At 49.7% G+C, this 21,872-nt stretch overlaps 6 protein-coding genes across 6 annotated transcripts; 2 read left to right on the forward strand and 4 right to left on the reverse strand.

Annotated features, from left to right (window-relative positions):
- Window positions 1–171: 171 nt before the first annotated feature.
- Window positions 172–1,643, forward strand: BKA67DRAFT_223131 (ubiquitin carboxyl-terminal hydrolase). Its single transcript, XM_046095576.1, has 3 exons — window positions 172–429; window positions 485–498; window positions 553–1,643. Exons 1-3 carry the CDS (start codon window positions 408–410, stop codon window positions 1,468–1,470), a joined length of 954 nt encoding a protein of 317 aa, XP_045959263.1. The 5' UTR covers window positions 172–407; the 3' UTR covers window positions 1,471–1,643.
- A 2,595-nt stretch (window positions 1,644–4,238) lies between these two features.
- BKA67DRAFT_656965 (uncharacterized protein) lies at window positions 4,239–5,143 on the reverse strand (the record flags this gene model as incomplete). The annotated part of the gene is made up of 3 exons (XM_046107033.1): window positions 4,239–4,272; window positions 4,336–4,879; window positions 4,933–5,143. 3 exons carry the CDS (start codon window positions 5,141–5,143, stop codon window positions 4,239–4,241), a joined length of 789 nt encoding a protein of 262 aa, XP_045959264.1.
- A 2,439-nt stretch (window positions 5,144–7,582) lies between these two features.
- On the reverse strand, window positions 7,583–9,954 carry BKA67DRAFT_515040 (CASP C terminal-domain-containing protein; the record flags this gene model as incomplete). The annotated part of the gene is made up of 3 exons (XM_046097694.1): window positions 7,583–9,513; window positions 9,589–9,756; window positions 9,816–9,954. 3 exons carry the CDS (start codon window positions 9,952–9,954, stop codon window positions 7,583–7,585), a joined length of 2,238 nt encoding a protein of 745 aa, XP_045959265.1.
- Window positions 9,955–10,928: 974 nt separating this feature from the next.
- Window positions 10,929–13,301, reverse strand: BKA67DRAFT_515870 (xanthine/uracil permease family protein-like protein; the record flags this gene model as incomplete). The annotated part of the gene is made up of 9 exons (XM_046097760.1): window positions 10,929–11,310; window positions 11,366–11,490; window positions 11,553–12,033; window positions 12,085–12,194; window positions 12,249–12,600; window positions 12,660–12,753; window positions 12,805–12,901; window positions 12,966–13,055; window positions 13,209–13,301. 9 exons carry the CDS (start codon window positions 13,299–13,301, stop codon window positions 10,929–10,931), a joined length of 1,824 nt encoding a protein of 607 aa, XP_045959266.1.
- A 3,518-nt stretch (window positions 13,302–16,819) lies between these two features.
- Window positions 16,820–19,214, forward strand: BKA67DRAFT_644563 (uncharacterized protein). Its single transcript, XM_046105852.1, has 4 exons — window positions 16,820–17,458; window positions 17,513–17,777; window positions 17,830–18,329; window positions 18,394–19,214. The coding sequence occupies exons 1-4, from the start codon at window positions 17,041–17,043 to the stop codon at window positions 19,068–19,070; spliced, it is 1,860 nt and encodes a 619-aa protein (XP_045959267.1). The 5' UTR covers window positions 16,820–17,040; the 3' UTR covers window positions 19,071–19,214.
- Window positions 19,215–21,122: 1,908 nt separating this feature from the next.
- Window positions 21,123–21,374, reverse strand: BKA67DRAFT_559210 (uncharacterized protein). Its single transcript, XM_046102377.1, has one exon. It carries the CDS (start codon window positions 21,329–21,331, stop codon window positions 21,140–21,142), a length of 192 nt encoding a protein of 63 aa, XP_045959268.1. The 5' UTR covers window positions 21,332–21,374; the 3' UTR covers window positions 21,123–21,139.
- Between the last annotated feature and the right edge of the window lie 498 nt (window positions 21,375–21,872).

Genomic DNA, 21,872 nt, shown 5'->3' on the forward strand with positions numbered 1-21,872 from the left:
CCCACTAAAGATGCTGCGGGAGGGCTGCCAATGTCACTAATTATAGCGTTATCTTATCACCGACAGGCACCACAGAGGCTCATACAGCACATAGCTCACCGTACAGAAGTGGATTGCATAGAGCTTATTGGGAGCTCTGGTTACGCAAGCACCAGCAACCCTAGAGTGTAGGTCCAGTCATTACGTATCCCATCAGAGCTTTCAATCTTCTTGGCCTCAAGCTGCTGCATACACCGGAAGCTCCTTCTTCCAAGAACGACGACGACCAAATCCGAACACTTTACCTCGGAAAACCTATTGCAATATCTCAGTCGACGAAGGCTCGTCGCCTCCACATACAGACGCACCTTCTCATTGTATACCATCTTTTGGTTTCGCTGAGCTGAAGCAGCTCACAGGTTGCTGAGATGAGTGGCGGATGGAACACCAGTTAGTAATGCGCACTGCATGATACTTTTATTGCCCTGCTGACCCCATCTCCTAGTTGAGTCGGATGCTGTATGCCCAGCTTGTTCGAATGCGCTCGAGGTACATACTAACAACTGCATTTAGGGCGTCTTCACCTATCTGCTCGACAACCTCGGGGTCAAGGATGTCCAGTTCGAAGAGCTATTAACCCTCGAGCCCGATGCCCTGGCATCTCTGTACCCAGTCTATGGTGTCATTTTCCTCTTCAAATATCCCACCGACAAGCCCTACACGTCAACCGACAAGCCCCTCGACGGCGACTTTGATCGCGATGCTGCCGAGAGCAACTTCTTCGCCGCCCAGACCATACAGAATGCCTGCGGCACCCAGGCTCTCCTATCCTGCCTTCTAAACAAGGAAGGCGAAGTGGACATCGGCTCCTCCTTGCGCGACTTCAAGGAGTTCACCATGATGCTCCCACCTGAGTTCCGCGGTGAAGCCCTCAGTAACTCGGAGCTCATCCGCGACGTTCACAACAGCTTTGCCAAGAGCAGCCCTTTTGTCGACGAGACACAGCGCACCGGCGGCGAGACGGAGGATGCCTTCCACTTCATCGCCTACACACCTATCAACGGCACACTATACGAGCTGGACGGTCTACAACCAGCACCCATCACCCACGGCGCATGTACATCCGAGGAGTTCCCAACCAAGGTTATGGATGTGCTACAGAAGAGAATAAACCGCTACGACACCACCGAGATCAGGTTCAACCTCATGGCTATGGTGCGGGACCTGCGGATAAAAGCACGCGAGATTGGGGACGTGGACATGTTGGAGCGGGAAGAGCGCAAGCGCAGGGATTGGCAATTCGAGAATGCCCTAAGGAGACACAACTTCGTCGGCTTCGCTGGTGCCCTCATGAAAGGCGTCGTCGAGAAGAAACTCAAGCAGGGCGACGGCGCATATGAGAAGTGGATCGAGGATGCCAAGGAGTCAACCAAGAGGCGTCTTGAGAGCAAGAGAAAGGGCGGTGCTGAAGATGTTGAGATGGAGGGCTGATACTCGAAACCGCAAAACCCACATCCCGCCAAAGCCAGCGCTTGTCAAGGTCCATCGACAAGACAGCAATGAAAGATACCCTTAACTAGCTTGCGATTGAGCCACTATTCTGGCATTTAGCCCAATCTTATCGGAGCCATGATGCCGTATGCTTTGCGCAGACGCTGAGTGCAGTATTTAGCCCACACGAGCTATACTAACTTCCAATCTATTGGGCAACAGGCGCGGTGCAGGCTCGATGGTCGCGCTTGTTTCGATACTGCAACCCAGCATGTTCTGCTATCTGACAATTCCCATATGCACTCCAGAAGTGTTTGATCCATACAGCTGGAATCACCATTAGACATGCTGCTGCCATGTGGTTACGATTGTGTATACGGCTCGGCGAACAGCAGCCGAAGGATTTCTGTGCATGTCCAGTTGACAGGCATCCTGAAACATGAGGGCCAACCACCAAATCAAACAAGATCGTACCACCTTTTGGCGTGCCCTTCCATCGCTCAGACTAGTCTAGGTTTGAAAATAACCTTTGAGAAGATCACATCTTTTTTACTTAGCCACCTGGGCCATCGAGAGCTCCTGCAGCAGCTCAAACGGTGTAAGTGTATTGGCTAGTTGTTTCCAATGTTTCAGCTTCCTCCTGGCGGGCAGGGGATGCATGGACGCCACAACGCGAGAGGCTAACAGGAAGGGACCCGACGTTCTGGAGCGAAGGATTTCTGACGAAACGACTGCCTTGACCTAGTTATCGGATGCCCAGTGCGGGATCCCCATGGGATCTTCGACGGGTTGTTGTTTATTGTCAGGGATCGAGGTCTCTTTGAACTGACAGTCGCACTTTTAGGCTGCGATGGTACCATAGTTACATAGTAATAGTGATTATATTTGACCCCACTTCAACATGCCAGACCTGAAAAGAAATTTGGTTTCCCCTTGGAAAGATTTGTTTCTTCTTCTTCTCGGGACGAACGAGAAATCAGGAATTTGATAGTCTCTCAAGTCGATATCGTGCTATTACCTATGAGTATAGCAGTCTGAACCAACGTCGCGACACTGCTGAAGTCGGGGCTCGCTTTCCCCATATCTCCAGCCCGGAGCCCGAATGCGACCCGGCCCGCCGCGTCTATACCATGAATGTTTCCGCCGGTACTTGAGTCCTGTGATGAGTTCAGACGGGGTTTCAGGTCCTCTCCATTTGCATGCACGGCCCAATCCTTCCTGAAACATGGCCGTGCTCTCTTGGCCTTGGGGATAAAGTGTCCCCCGTTGTCAGCTTGCCTAGGAAGGTCGGCGTATACTAGGATCCACAATAGGCTAAGTCTAAAATTCCACCTCGGCTGGGGAGGTGCATAGTGTTTCAGTCCGCCAGTCACGACGATCTGTGCACTACCATCCCGCTGGGACGAACACGGTATGCGAAATGAACCAAATCGGAAAGGGCTCGCGTTTCAGAGCCTGTGATCGGATCTCGTCAGCCCAAGACAGGCCGCTGTGGGAATTGGGTTTTGCAGAGCTGACTGCGTCTGGGCAGGGCCGGTCGTACACAGAACAAGGCTTCATGAATCTGATCACCTCATCTGCACCCCTGGGATCATATCCAGCCAGGCGGTATAGTCCGAGTTTCTGTGCGTGGTTGAGAGGTCGGCCATGTCCCTGAACATGTGTCTGGATCGTCGACAATGCATGTGAAATAAGAAAAGATCTGTGCCCAGGACCAGAGAACATACTGCTCGTCAGCTTCGGCGCAAGGCAGCAGAACCTCTCGCACCCCTCTCATGGGACAAGGGATAGTCAAAGCCCGATAGTCGGCTTGCCGAAGTGTGACGGGTTTGCCGATATGCAGGAACCAATGTGATGTCTCAGAGCGCATGCTTCTCTGACAGAAGACAGCCAGCAATGGGATGAAGACTCCCGGTTGCGCCTAGTCTAGTATATCCGGGAATAAAGTTGACAGGGGGCCTGAAGAAGTGGTCGTCGGGGTGCCCAGGAACCAACGGCGCAGTCCCAATGTCTCAAAAATGGGTGGTTGATTTCCGGGGGAGGGGGGAAACCTCGTCATCGTTGTTCATAGGTTACATGTTAGTAACTACTCCAAAGACATAGCGTAGACTTCCAAAAAGCTATATTGGTGTGTGCTATAGATGTCGAGAGGCAGGTGTGTAATAAAAGGCTGCTTCGGGACTATGGCGTGCATGGGGGCGATCTTCGCCAGGTAAGAAGGGGCTGCCGCTGCTACCCACACCCAGAAGGGCCCTGTTTCGAGATCAGCTTCAGATTTCTCTCAATCGGAACCAACAGCTGGCTGACTTGCAGACGAACTACTCTGGCCATGCTGCATGCAGCTTTCTGGGTCTTGGCCGACTCTGACAATGGCGAAGTTGAAGCGACAATGCAAGCAGACAATCATAAACGAAGCAAATACGAGGTTGTTGGAATGATTTCTTAGTATTATCGAGTCGATCTTTTGAAAACAAGATCTTGTCTTGTCACACTGGACCTTCGCATCGTCAACCCAAGCAGAAGCAGAATATAGTTCCAGCCTTTAGAGCACTAAAAGTAATATGTTTCGTTTCCTCCACAATACTGACGGCTTCCCATACTTGCTTCGGGAAAGCCTCAAAACACCTGAACGCCAGGCGCGTAAAAGGAAATAGTTTATAGAAATTCCATGGCGCACCACCCATGCACAATACCCTTTTGCCGTATCTTACACTTCGATAGAAGCTTGTCCCCAATATTTTGCCCTCTGGTCGCGATTGCCGGCGACTTTATGTAGGCTTGGGACCCGCGAAGAAGAAGTATCTGTACCATTCATTAGTGTCACGGTCCTTGTGAGAAACTGGATACGAGCAGGTGATGACTTACTGTGCCGAGTATTGCACCTCAAACGTAGCAGTCTTGCCTGCACAGGTCGCTGGTGCACTGCCTCCTGCCGTCTCAACACGGTAGACCTCCTGTAGGTCACCAGTGGCGCCATTGCGAGTCGACAGCTTCAGCCATGGAACTGCTGCAGCGCCATCAGGTCCCTTGGCGGCATCGGAGGGTGCATTGGTCGCGTTGAGCTTCTGCGTGGGAGCCTCACCGAGCTGCAGGTTGGGTCGGTCCAGATTGAAGAAGGGCGTTGTGGCGTTGGTAAAGTAGTGCTGTCCCGAGATGAGGAGATTGCTAGGCCCAAGTCTCGATTCCTCTGCGGTGAGGGTGAACTGCAGCGCCATCTTCGTGATCATGTTGGCCAGATCAGGATAGCTGGATACGATGCAGCTGGCGTTGAACAGGGTTGCCAAGGCTCCGGCTGCTACGGGGACCGCTGTCGAGTTGGTGGTGTCGCATGTGTAGTTTTGTGTGCCGCGGCCAACGGCGACGTGCTTCAATGTCAAGCCCGCACTCACGGATGGTAGAGGTACGGGAGCTATAAGATGTTAATACTTCGTTCTCGCCACAAGGTGAGAGGACGTTGCTGACCTTCCGGTAACTTCACCGTCGAGAGGTCGCAGACTGGTGCTACTGCCATCTGTCGACCTTCCTGGACTTTCGTCGCAAGCATATTGAAGTAGGCCGAGACGGTGTCAAGCGAGCCTGGCTGGGCAGCGTTGGTGTTCAGGGACGGCCACGTGGGAGCAGCGATGGTCGTGATTGCACCCAGTGCCGCGGCCAGCAGTGTCGAAGGACGCATTTTGATGTGTCTGGGATGTGTCGTGGAGGTGTAGAAGGTGTATCTTATTTCGATCCCCGCAGATAAAGCCTTCGAGAAGTCTCGAGGTTGAAGCGAGTCTGGTTATTCGGATTGAAGAACGGGTCGAATAACTGCTAGTCGTTTTTGTTTCCTCTTGCTGTGATAATCGAGGGCAAGAATCTCCAAGCAACCTGCTGCACTAAAAGACTCGATGATTAAAGAAAACCGAAATCACAAGACGAAATCAAGAGTAAGGAAATCGAAAAGGAAATGATTCACCACCTGGGTATATGAGGTAAATCGTATCAGAAGGGTAATACTGAAATTCAGCATTGATCGCAGGAGGGGTGGGACGAGATATCTTTATTATACAATGGATGCAAGAATGCCAGCGGCACGGCGTTGAACCACCCACACCTGCAGGGACCCAAATCGGTCTTGCAATAGAGTCTGTCAGGTATACATGTACCTACCAGCCTTTTCTGGTATGTGTGGTACACCAGCTGATCGAGAAGCCAATCTTCTGCAGCCGCCCTGGGCAACGTCGCCATGGGAGGACAAGCCGGCGAGAGTACCTAGACGCAGCGGGAGTGGATTATTGGATGCTGGATTTAGACCCCCCTGTCATGGAGAAACGGGTAGCCGACATGGATGATTGTCTGGAAGAGCCAAGCGATCTGCAGCTAGGGGTCCGCGACATGGGCTAATAGGCTGATGATAGCCCATGAGTGGTCGACACCACCACCCATCCCCGTCATGCAAGCGCCAGGGCCGCCTCTCCCTAGACCGCCCAATTTATTACCAGTCAGCCACTTCTTGGAGCATACACAATCTTTCCTCGTCTAGTCTGCCAGGAGGGCGTGCAGCGGCAAAACGCTTGGTGTTTTAAAAGCTTGGGTCTGGTTGCCCGTACGCTGAATGCCAGCTACCAGATCACGACAGCTGAAGGCTTCCGCCGGCCCGGCAAAGCAGGCGGATTATAACGCTTGCCAGTCTGTCAAAGCGAAGGAGTTTGTTTACTAGACTAGTCTAACCCACCTAAACGCCCGTCGCTCGCTTAAGCAAATGCGCAACGCAAAGCATCAGGTCGTGTTGATGATTGGGAGGGACTGAACTGCAGTAGTCACAAAAAGCCATGCAGTGGTCAGAGTTCATGGAAGGTATTGCGCGCCAGCAATCGGCTGTCAGCAGCATCGGGTAGACTTTGCTCGAATTCTGCATGCATATAGTGCGTGGTCGTGTCGAAAAAGTCTTTAGCCACCTTCTCTTGATAACGTGCATGTCGACATTTGTCCGCCGCTCCAATGCTACAGCGGGAAGAGCCAGCATCTCCGCTGCAAGGACCACGAAAAAAACCGGATCTTGCAATAGTTTGGGGAGCACAAAAAGCATTTCTTCACCAGATGTTGACCAACCAGGACGCGCAGATGCCAGGTCCGAAGATCTAGAAGGTGGGTTAATATGGAAGACATGCTTTCCGCGTGCCAGCCCATCGTGAAATTTGCCCGGATTATTGACCATTCTCCTGCAAGAAGATGGAGCAGTGGGTCTCAACGGGCGTTGGGCCGGGCGCTTACGAGCTGAGAATAGCAACAAGCGCGCAACCCTGTCAACTCTATATTAACCTGGACTTGATGGCACCAAGCCTGGTTCAGTCAATTTGCCCGTTCATTGGCTGGCCAATCAAGAGAGCGGCCCCGGATATCTTGGCTCTGCATCTTGATTTCTTCAGCAGACCTTGCTTGTGCTACGAAGCGGGAGCCTGGTATATCGATTTTGGCTTTCCTATGTAGGCAGGTCTCGCAAGCGTCTCGCTCGTTCTACCTTATTTTCCCCCGAGGACCCCCCGCTTGATTGATGTCGTGCGCGTGAGAGCCTCATGGCCCTTTCCGCGCCGTCGAGGGCTGCTGATAGGCCACCGCTCAGGCGAGACAGTCTTCCCCCGGCTAGCAGTCCCTACTAAGCGTCTATCGAGGACATTGAGAGCGTTAGAGTGCTTCTTCGGCGGAGAACCATTTGTGGGAACTGCTTATGCTTTTCGTAAATTCCTGGAGAAACCAAGATAAATACGCCGCGTGGCAATCTGAGATGCAGAGAGGGCTGCTCGCGGTTCGCTACGAGTCGTTGAGAGCCAATGGATTCCGCCTCTGCACCAGAAATGTCGTTTACGAATTTACAGAGCAGCATACAATTATCAACGGCAACGTTAAGATTCCAATCCATTAATAGTACATCGAGTGTCCACCCACAAGTGCGCTCCTGGGAGATTTGATATAGCCGCATAGCAAGAGTCATGATAGACTGAACTCTAGTCAAAATGATGTACGTATCATGTTCTAAGCCTCAGCCCGTGTGCATAGTTGCCATTAGACCAAACACTCGGAATCATCCTCGTTATTCTGCGTCAATATAGACCGTCATCTACCAAGAAATCGTGTCCTAGAAGTCAGTCGACTCTTCACCCCATTTCCCATGGCCTGAACCGGTGTCAACACCTTGGCCACCAGCCGTTCCTGCCAGTGCTGCAGCACCTGCAATGCCTTGACTCAGATTGCTTGCGTGTTGCTCGGCTTCTGTAGTGCCCATCCAATACAGCGACAAAAAGACGAGCAAATGCAGCGCCACGCAGTACGCCGCAAACAGATTCCGGCTCGTCCTGGTGGCGAGCACCATCCGCGTGACCGAGTAAACCACACGCTCGGGGAAGCTCATACGCTTGTATGCCCTTGCCGATTCCCGGCCCCTGAAGGCCGCAAACGGTGATATGTTGGACTCGTAGGCCTTCTTGTATCTATCTAGCGACATACCAGGGTTACCTGTGCCACCTATCGCTACTGTCGAGGGGTTAGGATTCGAAGAATACGCAGAGGACGAGGAGGCCGACGGGGTTCCGCGATTATATGTCGAAACGTATCGAGTCTTTTCGTACAGCTGCAGATTATCTTTCTGTAATGCCGCTGTCTCCGATCGCAACTGTGATATCGTGCGATGCGATTCGGATAACTCGTTCTCGAGTTGTGTAATTCTCTGCTTGAACCGATCTCGCTGGGCAGTGATCATTGGTAGCATGCCCGATCCGCCTCCGTATGCTTCCCCGCCACCGTCGCGAGGGTTGAACCCGGATATGATGGAAGAGGTTGGCGAGGTCCGGCCTCCTCGCCTGCCCGGCGCCAAGGAAGGCGCATAACGGGCATATGTGCCAGCTATGGAAGCTCCTGACGGGAATGCATTCTGACCTTCTGCTTGGAGGTTGGCCAAATCGTTCTCAAGCTGTGTATTGAGGTTTTGTGATCTCTCCAGATCGGCATTCGTCCTCGACATGTCCTCTTGGAGGGTTTCCAGACGGGCCTGAAGATCGTGGTGAGATACGCGCAGAATGGTCAGCTCGTCGCTAAGCTTCTTGTTTCGAGCCAATAGCAGCTGCTCGAGAGTATCTCCTTTGCCCTTGACAGCTGTCCCGTTGGAATCCGCGTCAGCGACCAAGGCGTCGTCATCGTCCCCTGTGGCAAACTCGATGCTCTTCAGGACCTCCAACTCTTGCTTCACATCATCATAGTCGTGCCATTTTTGTACTTTTGCTTTCAGGTTATCTCGGTCTTCTTTGAGCAGACCCACTTCTCTCTCCAGGCCTCTGAGTCTGGAGTTCATGTCTCGCTTGAAAGCTTCCTTCTCCAACCTCGCCGAGTCCAATTTTCGGATGAGAGATGAGTTTTCGGAGCGCATTCGCATGTAGCTTGGGTCATCCTCGAGTGCTGGTGCCTGAGTAGTTACCTGTGACTTGGCTTGCGCCAGCTCCAATCGCATTTGCTCATTCCGGGCTTCGACCTCGGCAAGTCTCGCGCTCGTTCGCTCGAGATCAGCGTGGACCATTTCGAGCTCGGCGTTGGTGACGTGGCCTCGTTGTCCTTCAGATTCAGCATCTCCCGAACCCTTGAGGCGTTGGTTGACTTCGTAGCTGGCCTTGATCTCCGTCATTAGTCTCTCCTGGTTCTCAACCTTCTCCTCCAACGCTTTCTCCTTGGCTTCCCAGTTGTCCTTCTTCTCTTCCAGGACTGCGCTCCACGATGCCTCGACCTCCTTGACTTTGCCTTCCAAATTGGTTTCCAGCTCCTTCCGTGCCGCGCTTTCGGATTGCCATTTCGACTCTGTCTCTTCCAGCTGTGAGGTGAGTTTGGAGATGTTCTTCTGGAGATGTTGGTTCTCCTCGGTAAGTTTGGGTAAGGTGTCCTCCGAAACCAGCATGGAGTCTACCGAAGCCTCTAGTAACGGATATGGATCTGGCGCGTCGGATAAAGCTGAATAGACTTGGAGGAAAGACGAATTGGTGGCCTTCGAATGGTTGGTCAAAAGATCGATAAAGGTTTGGTAGGCTGAACAAGAGTTGAGTCAGCTGAAGTTCAGCATGCTGGAGGAATGTAGTGTATGCCAGATTAGTAGCCGCCTACCCTTGAGAAGAGCCTTGATCTCGGTCAACTTGTTGGCATCATCTAGTTTCCTGAAGTCCTTTGTTTTCTGAGCAAGGTCCTTGCGCTGGACTGTCGAGTCTCGCTGGTAGGCGACAATTTCAGATGCTGTGTTGTCTAGGGTCGAGACCAGAGTGGTCAAGTCGATGTCTAGATGTTTGTTAGTCCCCCAGGACCGACCCAAGCTTGGGTTTACTCGTGGTGCTTACTCCTCCATGCTGATATGGCATGTTGAAATTTGTTGGCACTCTCAGCGACAGCAGCGGACGTAGCAGACGGCTTCTCCGCGGATGCAGCTTGAGCTTCCGAGGCCTCGAGCCCGGCTGTATATTCGGACACGTCGGCCATGATGGCTTCTCAACGCAGATGTCGCCGCCTCTACGACGGATGCATGAGCAATAGACCGACTCGGATTCGCAGCCAAAGACGGATGTCGCGGTCGAAGCGTCTTCTTCAGGGTCGTAGCGCGTGGTTGGTGGTCGGGTCATAAACTTTCGTCAGCTTGTTGAGGTACGAATTGAACCTTGAACGTGTTCGTATGGATACTTGGTGCCCAGAAATGGAGCTGAAGCCAGCCGGGCTGGAGGCTGCTGCAGGGGAGGGTTTGCAGGGCCCACCATCACTAGCTACAGTAGCAACTTGCACTAGGTTAGGCGGTTTAGCACCAATGGTGGAGGTGTCTGACAGCCTGGTTGGTGCTTGTGCCTGTGTCGGGTGCCTTGCCTGTGGCCCTGCATGTGCCCAGGCACACCTCAAGTAAAGTCAAGTCCAGTAAGTTAGTAGTAATAAAAAACCACCCAACTTGCATGCTCATCAAGCACAACAGTTCCCACACGCAGAAGCTACACCTATACAAATGACTCTGCCGGAAACACTCCATGGTCCCTGACTCATGATAGCCGTATGGTCATGAAGTTTACCTGCTTATCTATTGTTCGAAGGGCCATTCACTCGAGCCATCATGTATCAAGTACTGCTGCCTCGATCGAATACTCACGTCATTAACCTAGATCAGCACCGTCGCGAATGATTTTCTCAGTGTGTGTATTGTTTCACGTCATACTATTTATTGCCTTGCCAACAACCCAGCAATATGCAGCCTCATCCGTCGCGCTCAAAGTTTCCAAGCAGAGAGTACCCTACATGTCAAAACACATCCCCATGATCTGCCTCAGTTGATTCTCTCAATCCACACGCTGTCTCCCAGTGCAGGTCTCTTCATCGAGTCTACAGCATTCACATCTTCCGGTCATACACACACCCACCCCTCTACCAATACATAATAGCGCTGCTGCTGCTGCTAAAGACTACACCGGCATGCATCAGCCCGGGAAACCCTTAGGCAAACGACAGGTCTCCTTTGGTTGCTGATACATGGAGTCGTGCTCTTCGCGTTGCTGTTGAGGATACGGGTACGGCTCAAGCATGATGCCATCTTTGTCCGCCTCCGTCCCATTATGCGAGCTGTTGCGGATAGTGCTGCCTGAATCAACCGTCTCGGGCAACTCGTCGCGGATAAAGCCGGACTTGTCACTACCCGAGATCTTGTCTACGATTCGGCGCATCCATTGCGGCATATCTCTTTTGCCCATGGCCCAGCTGTATACTATCTTGTCCTCGTAGTTGGTCGGCGTGATTTTGCCGTTGCTGAAGTGGACTACGGTCCATATCATAGTATTGAGGGTAACATAGATGAACATACCACTGGAAATTCCGGGTTAGTCGGAGAACAACGAGTTGATGCTGGGGAACCACTTACGCGATCATGCCGTATGCTACGCTGTAGCTCATCGGCATGTAGACTAGTGTGACAAAAGAAGGTACAGAGTCACCAATGTACTTCCAATTGATGTTGCAGACCTGACGAATCATCATGCAGCCTACCTAATCGTGATTGTCAGTTACCATTCTGGAATAGCTTGGAATGATCATGTCGGAAATATTACCAGGATGAGCGTGGATCCTGTGGCCCATGGCGGGATGGATGCGAATATTGGTGCCAGGAAGAGAGAGAGCAAGAAGCAGAGACCTGTCGTAATTGCAGTCAATCCAGTCCGGCCACCTTCTGCGATTCCGGCACCGCTTTCAATGAATGTCGTCACTGGAGAGCATCCAAAAAGTGAGCCGATAGATATACAAGCTGCATCGGTGCAATATGCCAGTGTCGACCGAGGGAAATTTCCCTCTTCGTCCACCACACCGGACATGTTTGCCATCGCATATAACGTTGCGGTACAGTCGATCAAATCAACATATAGAAACGTGATGAGTGCAAGCGCGAATTCAGAGCCAGTGGCACCGCTTAGACCCCAATCTTGGACAAACAGGGTGCTCTGAATCGGATGAAAAGAAACAACCTGCTTGAAGAAATCGTAACGCGCGTTTCCTTCTATAGTGTATGGGAAATAGGTGTAGCTCGTATCACGTCTGTGAAGAAAGTTAGCCAGATTTCGTGTTTTTTTTTCCGGCCCAACTCACGGCCATGACAGTACTGATACGAGAGCAATGCCAATGATAATTGCGCTCTTGACCCTGAAAGCCATTAGGAAAGCAACAAGAATACCTCCGAGGGTAACACCAATCCAGAGCTAGATTGTCCAGTCAGTAACCACTTCAACAAGTTCAGACGGTTTAGGACTCACCGCTGCGTTGGTCATAAGATTTCCAACACATTCACCTTTTGCGTTGAGGTCCTTGACGGGGCAGCCACCAAGGGCCACTGGCGTCGAGTTTCCAGCAGTGATGGCGCCAATGCCAGCAGAGTAGGACAAGCCAACCATGGTCAAGAAAAGCCCTATGCCGACGCCTGAAGCCGTTTTGATCGTCGAAGGTATCATTTTCACCAGCCATTGTCGTAACCCTGCCAGAGCGAGAAACATGAAGATTAAACCCTCTACGAAGACAGCTGTCAGAGCTATGCGGTATGAGACCATGCCTCGGCCTTGGGCACCGACAACCTGGTACGTGAAATATGCGTTGAGCCCCATTCCGGGACTGAATACGTTAGCAGCTTGTAACTTGTAACTGGGACTTTGGTACTAAAGGTGACTTACCCCAAAGCAACAGGCAGGTTTGTTAGAAATCCAAAGAGGATACTAGACAAGCCTGCTATAGCAGCAGTAGCGGTTACCAAATCTTGTTTCAGGACTTTGGTATCCAGATCAGCTAATGAACTGAATCTTCTCGCGAAGTACTCACCTATCTGGCATTCCAACCAGCCAGGAGCGTTCCTGCAATCGTCGAAAAGGTTGACGTCGCATTCGCATGTGCCTCCAGTTTCAGCAAGCACTTGTGACTAGCAAAGTAACCGTTAACCTTTCAACTTGTGATACACCTTCGTTAGTCCTCATGTGACATACATTGACGGCGATGATATATGCCATAGTAGCAAATGTTGTCAACCCGGCCCGAAGTTCTCTGAAGAAGGATGCGCCTCTGATTTGCTTTGGCTGTTGCACATCAGCATATTGTTGCTCCATCTTTAGTTCATCTCTCCAAACCCAAAGCATATCTTAAATACGTTGGATATTCTAGATCAGCTGGTGATGGGTGAGGTGGAAAGAAAAGAGGGAGAAAGAGAGAAAGTAGTGATTGAAACATACGTGACCAGAGCCATCGAGGCGGAAGACCCGTCCGAATGTTGATCGGTTGATGCATTCCTCAATAGCTTTGAACCTGTCAAAGACCGACTGCATCTTACTTGCGAAACCCATGGTGGATGCTGAGCCAGTGATTTGGGGTGGCGGTTTGCTGCCAATGGCTGTACGTTGATTGATGGTGTTCTTCTCGAGTCGAGGCAGAGAACTTTATCAACGTTGTATGTTGCGCATTGTCTGCTTCACAGAATGTTTATCGTCAATGCATTGGCGATAAACAAAGTTTATACAGTGATGGGGGATGGAGGTTATCGCGGACGAAAAATGGAAGGAATGTTTTGTGTTTGCTGAATTTCTGGCCCAAAGTATTGGATATCTGTAACGACGAACTCGAATGATGAATCAAATTCAAAGGTGAGACATGTCAGCACCGGTAATGGGCGGGAAATCAATTCCTTGTAACGAAGGGAATTGGATTTTGTTTTGCGCGTTTGAGTTGGAATCACAACTCTCAACTGTGGGGGAAATTGATGCACTATGCGAAAGTTGGGAAGGATCGTGGTTGTCCAGTTAGAATAAGATAGACAAGACCTTAACCCAGATTGGATCCGGTTCAGCACGACTTCTTGCATTAAAGGTGGAACCGTCTATTAACAAAATCATCCTTGAGTCTTCACACACCTCTTTCATGCGCTGGCTGTTGCACAAGTCAAGGGGCTGGCAGATGTGTGTTTACGGCTCTGCAGGAGTCTTGCAGGATGGACGAAAAGTTGAAAGTATGTTGCCATCCCTTGATCCTTGTTATTATTCCGATCTTTCGCATGTCCACATTGGTCCTGCAGGACAGCAAGTTCATTGAATCAGTTTGAGGGCGTGGTGACTACTCTACTATCCCAAGGATCATAACTACATAGGCAATTATTGTAGTCTATCCCGGCAACGGATTCTTGCAGCAGCCCACCATCGACAACACTAACTGACCTTCACGTGCATTCAAAATCGAAGATTCTTTGGCATTTCAAGGCGGTATTCAGACTTATCAGTTGATCATGAAACTATGAAAGAAGGCGGCCATGATATTCAATACCACACAATGACACCTCATATATGAATTAGAGAAGGTAATTCTGCTATGGCTTAAGAGAACCTGAGCTCTCCCATTTCTATTGAGCTTAGTAGGGCCACTGAGTAGGCTCCTCAGCTAAACAGCTCATATCGTCGATGCCGATCATCACTGAATACATGTACGAAGATACATATGCAAAGAGCACATGACTACATCAGTATGTATGTGTTGTATTTACACGAGTATCATCAGTGCCCAGTTGGCGATCTAGGTCATCGTAACGTAGGCTTTCAGCTTTTCTTTCCCCATTCAAGCATAACATTACGCATAGTAAACCTGGAGTCAGACGAATGTGTATCTGCAAATTCCCCTACTGCTTGATCTTTCTTGGTTTGTACTATTAGCACTAAAGGTACCGCCAAAATCTGGTTGTCGTGGACCCGGATAGGACAAGCCTGACCTCGTAACGGATAGTCACATGAGACAGGTAGCACATTCGTTATCTACTGATGCTGATATCGCGCCCGACGCAGCTTCGTGGTTCACAAAGGCCACTTTGTAGGTCCTCAACTCATCACATATCCTTTTTGTGTATCTCGGGTCGTTTATGTCGTGCGTAGCGGAAGATCTGTCGTCCCAGCAGGGATGATATTGGCCTGATCTGGAGCTAGTATCAACAATCCTAAATAATTTTTCTGGAGCTGGAGCTTCATTATCTTTATGCTCTACAGGAACCCATCCCAGACCATCAGGGATCTGCAAGGACATAATAATGGCCTGACCAGGATCTTTTCGGGAGAACCAATTCTAACACAAAGAGTACTGGGTCGTGATCAACTTACAACATTGTCTTCTGACTTATTCATAAATAAGTTGTGTAAGAACGGCTATACTTGTCAGGGAGAAGACTTAATTTCAGTGGTACCGCGCTACGGGCGTAAAGGTTTTTGTGGGAATATCCTTAATATGACAACACGCAATGGTGGATTTCCAATTCTTGCGCGGATATCTAGAATTGCACGGAGATTTTATGGTACCACTGGCGCATTATCGATTCAATAGTTTTGAATTTATTTCAACTGATCGAAAATCGGCGCTGCTGCCTACGTTCTTCGTTCTATTGGATACTCTTCATGCCCACCCCGTGGATCATGCCACGACACTCAAACGACCGAGCTGAGTCTGTCCCCTAAGCTATTATCAGTTCCCAGTGACGTAAATTGGGGAATTCAGTCTTCCATAGCCAAATTTGGCAGCGAATGAAATTCCAGCGATGACCTCAATACCTTGACGGGCTTGTTTTGGGCAATGGCACCAAGTGTATACTCATGGTCTCAGATGTTTTCTCCAGTCGAACATTCGTGTACTACGAACGAGATGCTCGCTTGTCCGTAAGGACCAACCGGAAGGGCGAACTTCAGAATCGTCAGCAGACACAATTTCTAGCCGTCAGATAGGTTTTATGAGGCATAATCATTCAATCGTTACGCTCAGGGAGAGAAATCAATAGCTTAGCTTTCGGGTGTACACAAATAATCAAGTACATACAGCTTCCATCCTATGCGATTTCATGTTGGTGGACGAAAGTCTCGGGTTTAAACGGCTCAACAAAGTAGGTGAGTTGAGATTCTAGGGGTTTCCAAATTCAAAAGGGGTAAAAAGAGCGTGTTGATATCGGACACTCTAAGCGCGTCATCGCGATAGTGAGTGACTGCACTTTTACGATATTCATGCTGAAAGATCCGTTTTCCAAGGCATTATTGACCCGCCGTAGAACTTATAAATATGGCAATTCCTGTGCTATTCTTCTACACTCATCTAATATTCTTTCCGCTAATGTCTAGGTAGGACTGGATCTAAATGCACCCGATGGTTGTGAAGAGGATATCGCAAATGATCTGATGATTTCAAAATATGAATGCATAAGCCTAGATTCTATTTAGAAGAAATCCAGTCTTGTTAATATGAACAAAATATTTGTAGTATCCACAAGTAAATATTTAAGGTTTGATTATAGTCGATGAACGGAGTAACAACATCCGAGGAGGTTACTATAGATCGTAAGATGACAATGTACTTGGGAATCGGTATTTTGCTGGGAAAGATTGTTGGATCGAGTACCTGTCGTATTGATAGGTAATATTATTGTCAGCCCTTTGCTGTGACACCTGTCAAGCTGAGTTGCATTGTCAGTCCCAACCAGAGAGTAGCCCGTGGGCGGGTGCGCATCTTTGATATCTCAGGCACGCTTTCCTCTGCAGCATTCCATGAGGACTCAAAGTTCAGGTGTTTGAAGCAACATTCGGAACAAAAATCCCTTCTGGACCGTGGGCGAATTTTCATTCCTACTCTACCGTGCATCGATTCTTACATTTTTAGTTTGCCGGTTGCCGAATTTTGTACGTTCGAAGAAAAGATTTCTTGGTCCGTACAGACATTATAGATTCCGCAGTCGCCCACCACACTTCTTTGGACCAACAGCCGGTTTATTCGAGAATAAATCGCACTTTGCGCGTCGCGGCTGCTGGTGGCCCGTTTGAGTACTGCGCCGACAAACCCCACTGTATCACAGCATATCGATCAGCACCAGCTCTTAAGGAGCCGAACTGCTTGAAACAGACCTCAACATTGAAGCTTGCATTTTCCCTCTCTCACTGCCCGATCAAACACAAGCTACCGTCGGGTTCGCCCGGCCGCATCCGAACCCTCACCGGTGAAAGCTTGCCTTCAACACACCTCATTATATTTTGATCAATCAGTCCATCAGCCACCATGCTCGACATATATTGGGCTGACCACAAAAGGGAGCGCGTTGGTGATAGGAAAATTAGAAAGGAGCGCGAGGAGCAGGAGGCCAAGGCGAAGGTGAACGAGGGGGACGGGAAGAAGCATGAAAGCTTGCGCAGTTCGGTTTCCATCACCAGCTCCGCCTCGAGTGAAAAAGCCTTTGGGCTCTTTTCAAACAAGGGCCGGAGAAAACTTGCGGCGTCATCAAGCTTCGACTATACCACTGGCCCACCATTGTCACCGACTGAGAGCCCCAGAGGTAGGAGCGAGGCCGCGCATGGCGTAAACAGGCTTCTCTCACACAAGGGTACTTCAGAAACCTCTAAACCACATGGTGATGGGGCCTGTCTACCTGTTCAACAACCTCAATCTGTCGATGTCCATTCCAGTCCTTCACCAAGAGGTCTGTCGTCCGTAGCCCTCCCTAGATGGAATAGCGGCTGATGCTTATCTCTAGATTCTATATTTTCAAAACGAACTCAGCTGTCGCTTGCTACTGCAAGTACACTGGACGGCTCTCCACCTAGAAACTCCGTTTCAGGCAAGTCAGAACACGTCATGCAGACTTTGGGCCCCTCATCTTTTGTGGTGAAGACAACCCAAGTTATGGTTGCGCCTCGAAGCATGGACTGCGATATTGATCACTTGGTGTCGGAAGTAAACATATCTTCGGATCGTATCAAAGCTCCTATGCCCCCATCGGAAAGTATTCCTGAAGAAGGGTATGTTGCCAGCCGTGGATTTATATATGAATGAGAAACTTATCGCTTGCAGAACACCAATGCCATTTGATGGTTCGGATTCGGCTCTTCTTCTCACTAGACTTTCGCAAACGCCACCACCTCTGGAAGCCCTTGGTGTCGCTGACAGATCCATAGCGGCGGAGGGAATTCTTGAACTATCCAATCTCGATCCTTGGAAACCTCATCATCAATGGGATCGTGCTCAGCCCCAAGATATTCCAGGGTCTTTCTTCGAAAAGAAAACTCAGAGCCCTGCAGCATCCAATCATTACATATCGCCGAACCTCTCAGCACTACAACGAGAGATTCACATGATGGCAGCAGCGAGCCCTGAACTCATGCTTGCCAACCTCAGGTCGGAAATGTTTGAAGCGTCTGACTCTAGGGTATATAAGGAGCTAGAGATGACGAAAAAGAGATGGATGTTCTCCGCTCTACATTACGGTGCGAAACTTGACCAAGGAAGCTTCATCCCAGGGTTCCAAAAATCATCTCGAGTGGCTAGAGTTCTAGCAATATACGAGACTCATGGTCAGTGAATATTGGCCTAAATTGACTATAAAAGAAATTTGCTGGCTAACATTTGGCTTCACAGCGTCGGCTACATTCCTCGCGGCACTCTATCCAGCAATCAAGATATATCATCTGTCGCCAAGTCCCATCTCCCCAAATCTTTTCCCAAATATCCAACCGATCCTAGTCCCCGCGATCACAGTAACGGCTGCCTCGCGACCGCTTCCACCTCAGCTATTCTCATCAGTCATATGTTTGTCGATGCCATCGTTGTTTTCTTCTATGGATATTCCCCCGCTCCTGCGAAATGTTCACCGTTGCTTGTCGGGAGGTGGAGCGCTCCACTTGATGATTGTAGACCCGGAACCAGTCCCCAGTTCAATGGGACCCAAGTTGCGACAATGGCTAATTGAAAACCTACTGACAAACCTCGAACAAACATTCCGTACAACGTTGCCAAGCCGGACTCTCCCTACCTGGTTAGCAGTGAGTCGACTACGCGGAAAGGGCAGCACGATTATGTCTCTATCCATCCCAGCGGTTTCGGAGAGCTTTGCCAAGATCAGGGGTGTTAAAGACCCTGGTCCAGTGAAGGCAGAGTTGCGATGCGAGACCATAAGGATGCTTTGGAGAGAGGTTTGGGGCAGTTTTGTACATGCTAAAAGATGGTGGTGGGAAGAGGAAGAAATTCTTGAGGAGTGTGCCATATTCGGCACATACTGGGTGTACTCGCATGTCATCGCAGTCAAGGAGGACTGACAAGCACTGCTTTTATATCACTGATGAACCTCTGTCCTCGAGCACAACGCGCGTTCCTTCTCCAGCTTTCTTGTATTTCGGATGCACAAAATGATGGATTGTCTTCATGGTCGTTGTCAATTGCCCTACATCCCTAGTTAATAGACACTCGATCGGAAATTTATAGCATTTTCCTATATCATGAGTATTTTCGAAAGGGCTCTAACGCTTCCTATAGCACAACTCAGGAGAAGGCGAGGACTCAAAGTATTTAAGTCATAGCATGTTACAGGATGGCTGGATCTGCCATGACGTTCTTGTAAGCTTAAACCTGAATTACCTGCACGGTGATGCCTTTTCATTTTGATCCACATCTCGTATCTTTACAGGCATACATCATAGCATAGACTGTGAAATATGAGGGGGATGTAGCATCCAATGCCCGAGCGCTAATTACTGTATGTCTGGTATCCCAACCCTTACTTCAGATCATATCTGTTCCTGCTGTAGTCAGTGGCGACAGGTTACGTCAAATTGTCGCTTGTGGCTCTCAGAGGCTGAATTTTTTTTTTTTTTTTTTTTGGTTACAGACAGTAACCGAGTCAGCATCCTTGATCACTCACCTTCCTAGTGCACCTCATTGCGTACTCTTTGCTACTTTTTCCATCACCTCCTTTGACCAGCTTCTCCGTATGAGCTTATTGAGTCGATCTTTCGCTCCTAGGTTCCAGTTAATGAATCAGGAATTGATCTCAAAATTCCAAACCGTCGCTTTCTCCTCTTCTGTGAGCCAAGACTGGGATACATGTCGTGACGCTGTCGGCGTCTGCAGATAGCGTGAGGACAAGGATGTGCGTAGACCCAGCGAACTTCCCCGGACCCATCTGAATCAGACCCCTGAATGCTACAGCGTCCGGGTCTTCCGGTGCCTGACATGACCAGTGCTGATGCAACATTCGCAAGAACGGCGGCGAAAGCTGCCTGCATTAAGATCCCCGCAAACAAATAGGTGCTGATTTTTTGGAACATAATCTGATTGACAGTAGCGTCGAAAAACATCCTAGTCCAACAGGTGAACCACAATTTTGCCTGATACCACATTCCTGCGTCTTGTGGTTCAAGGAACACGGGATAGATCATAGTTGTAGCTCCTAAGACAAGGGGATACACTCCGTATTGAAGCGCACATTTCCTCGTTACCATTCAGGGACCATGTACGGGTAATATTTCTCGTCCTCGCTAAGGCTTTCGAGGTTTTCATACCCCATGCTGCCTTTGGACCAGCCACATGATTCCGACGTCACGGACAACATAGGCGAGTCGGCCGCCAAGGCCGCTGGCAAAAGCTCACCGGTCCGCTACATATCTGAGAGGATATCTTCGTGCCAGGGCGTATCATCGGCGACATTCTGACACGCGGAGGGCGCTGGTCTGGACAGTGACTGCTGCGTTCTATCAACGTTCGCTTATCACAACATTCAAATCTACGCACATGCAAGCCCCCACTACGCAGGAAGCCAGGCATAGCGAGTAGAAATGGCAGGTAATATACATATCAGGCACCATTGGACTCATGACGCTGGCCTGTCGGCCCCTGAGAGAAGTGAGACGGCTTATTCGATATGGTTCATAGCTTGTGCATAAGCGATCATCTCGTTCCTTGCTGGGCGAACTTATCAACCGTACAATCTCGCGATTTTATCCAATCAAACATCGGACCTAAAAACTTAAAATCATGCCAAAGTGGTGCCCCATTGTCTGGAACCGAGGGATGAAAAATATTCCATGATCCTTGCACGTACAGCTTGGCCTCCCTCAGTTTACCATAGTACACAGATGATGTCGGGCCGAACTTGATTCGATTGCACACATTCTAAACGATGTTTAGCTGCAGAACAGTATCTCAACTGCGGAGTATGAACAGTATGAACTTCGGCAGATACTTTGTCCCCGTGGAGAAATGTGATAGTGCGATCATTTGCATGGAAATGTCACGGGGATCTTTAATCGTTGAAATGATCGCAGCTCCACCGCTGGGGAGATCTCTTGCATTCCGTTAAGCCCCTATGCTGATATGTGTGAAGTCTTTCTCAAATGGGCTTGAGTGGAATCAAGTGCATATCCAGCAGGGCTACTTCACGGAGAATATCCCCTCTCTCCACTTTGCATACCATTGGGTTGTTGGGGTAGAGACCAGGGTAGAGACCAGGGTCTTTACGGTGGACACGTGGAGTCATACCAAACTGGGGGTGGGGGGTACTTCTAATTCTCCAAAGGTACATGGAGTGTCTTGGACTCAAGTCACAGAAGTTCTCAGTACCCTGGCGTAGAGACGGCATGCATGGCCATCACCGGTCTCGACTGGAGAAGCAGCAAAACTTTCCAAGTGCTTTTACAGCTGGGCTGCTGAGTGGCGGTCTCAAGACCCTTCCTTCAGTAGTTGCGCGGCGGTCTAAGAATGGTATTTCTGTAGATGCGCATCGTAAGACAAATCATTGATGGTTCAAACGAAGCCCGCATACTCAGGAATCGGCGATTTCACAAAGCCATAACGATCCACTGGCTACATATTACTGAACAACGGATAACCAACAATTATCTGGAGGAAAAGGCTTACTTGGAGCATTTTACGCCACAATCTCAAGATTGCCTGGGGCTTTCAGAAACGACACAGTTTGATTGCAAAATGATGTATGTATTGCCGGCGCAAAACTCGGTGACGGACTACCCGCCTGCGCCATAAGGCTGTAGAGCCCCCAGCCCATTTCAACATCGACGAGAATAATAAGCTTATGGCTGAGCCTATGCTGCTGTGTAATTCAC

The sequence above is a fragment of the Truncatella angustata genome (assembly GCF_020726525.1).
Source record: "Truncatella angustata strain MPI-SDFR-AT-0073 chromosome Unknown BKA67scaffold_3, whole genome shotgun sequence".
Classification (NCBI taxonomy): Eukaryota; Fungi; Ascomycota; class Sordariomycetes; order Amphisphaeriales; family Sporocadaceae; genus Truncatella; species Truncatella angustata.

Coding starts and splice junctions, on each gene's coding strand:
- BKA67DRAFT_644563 (XM_046105852.1), top strand. CDS start 17,041: ATGCTCGACATATATTGGGCTGACCACAAAAGGGAGCGCGTTGGTGAT. Junction 17,459..17,512: donor TTCCAGTCCTTCACCAAGAG/GTCTGTCGTCCG, acceptor GCTTATCTCTAG/ATTCTATATTTTCAAAACGA. Junction 18,330..18,393: donor AGCAATATACGAGACTCATG/GTCAGTGAATAT, acceptor TTGGCTTCACAG/CGTCGGCTACATTCCTCGCG.
- BKA67DRAFT_223131 (XM_046095576.1), top strand. CDS start 408: ATGAGTGGCGGATGGAACACCA.
- BKA67DRAFT_559210 (XM_046102377.1), bottom strand. CDS start 21,331: ATGTACCTTTGGAGAATTAGAAGTACCCCCCACCCCCAGTTTGGTATG.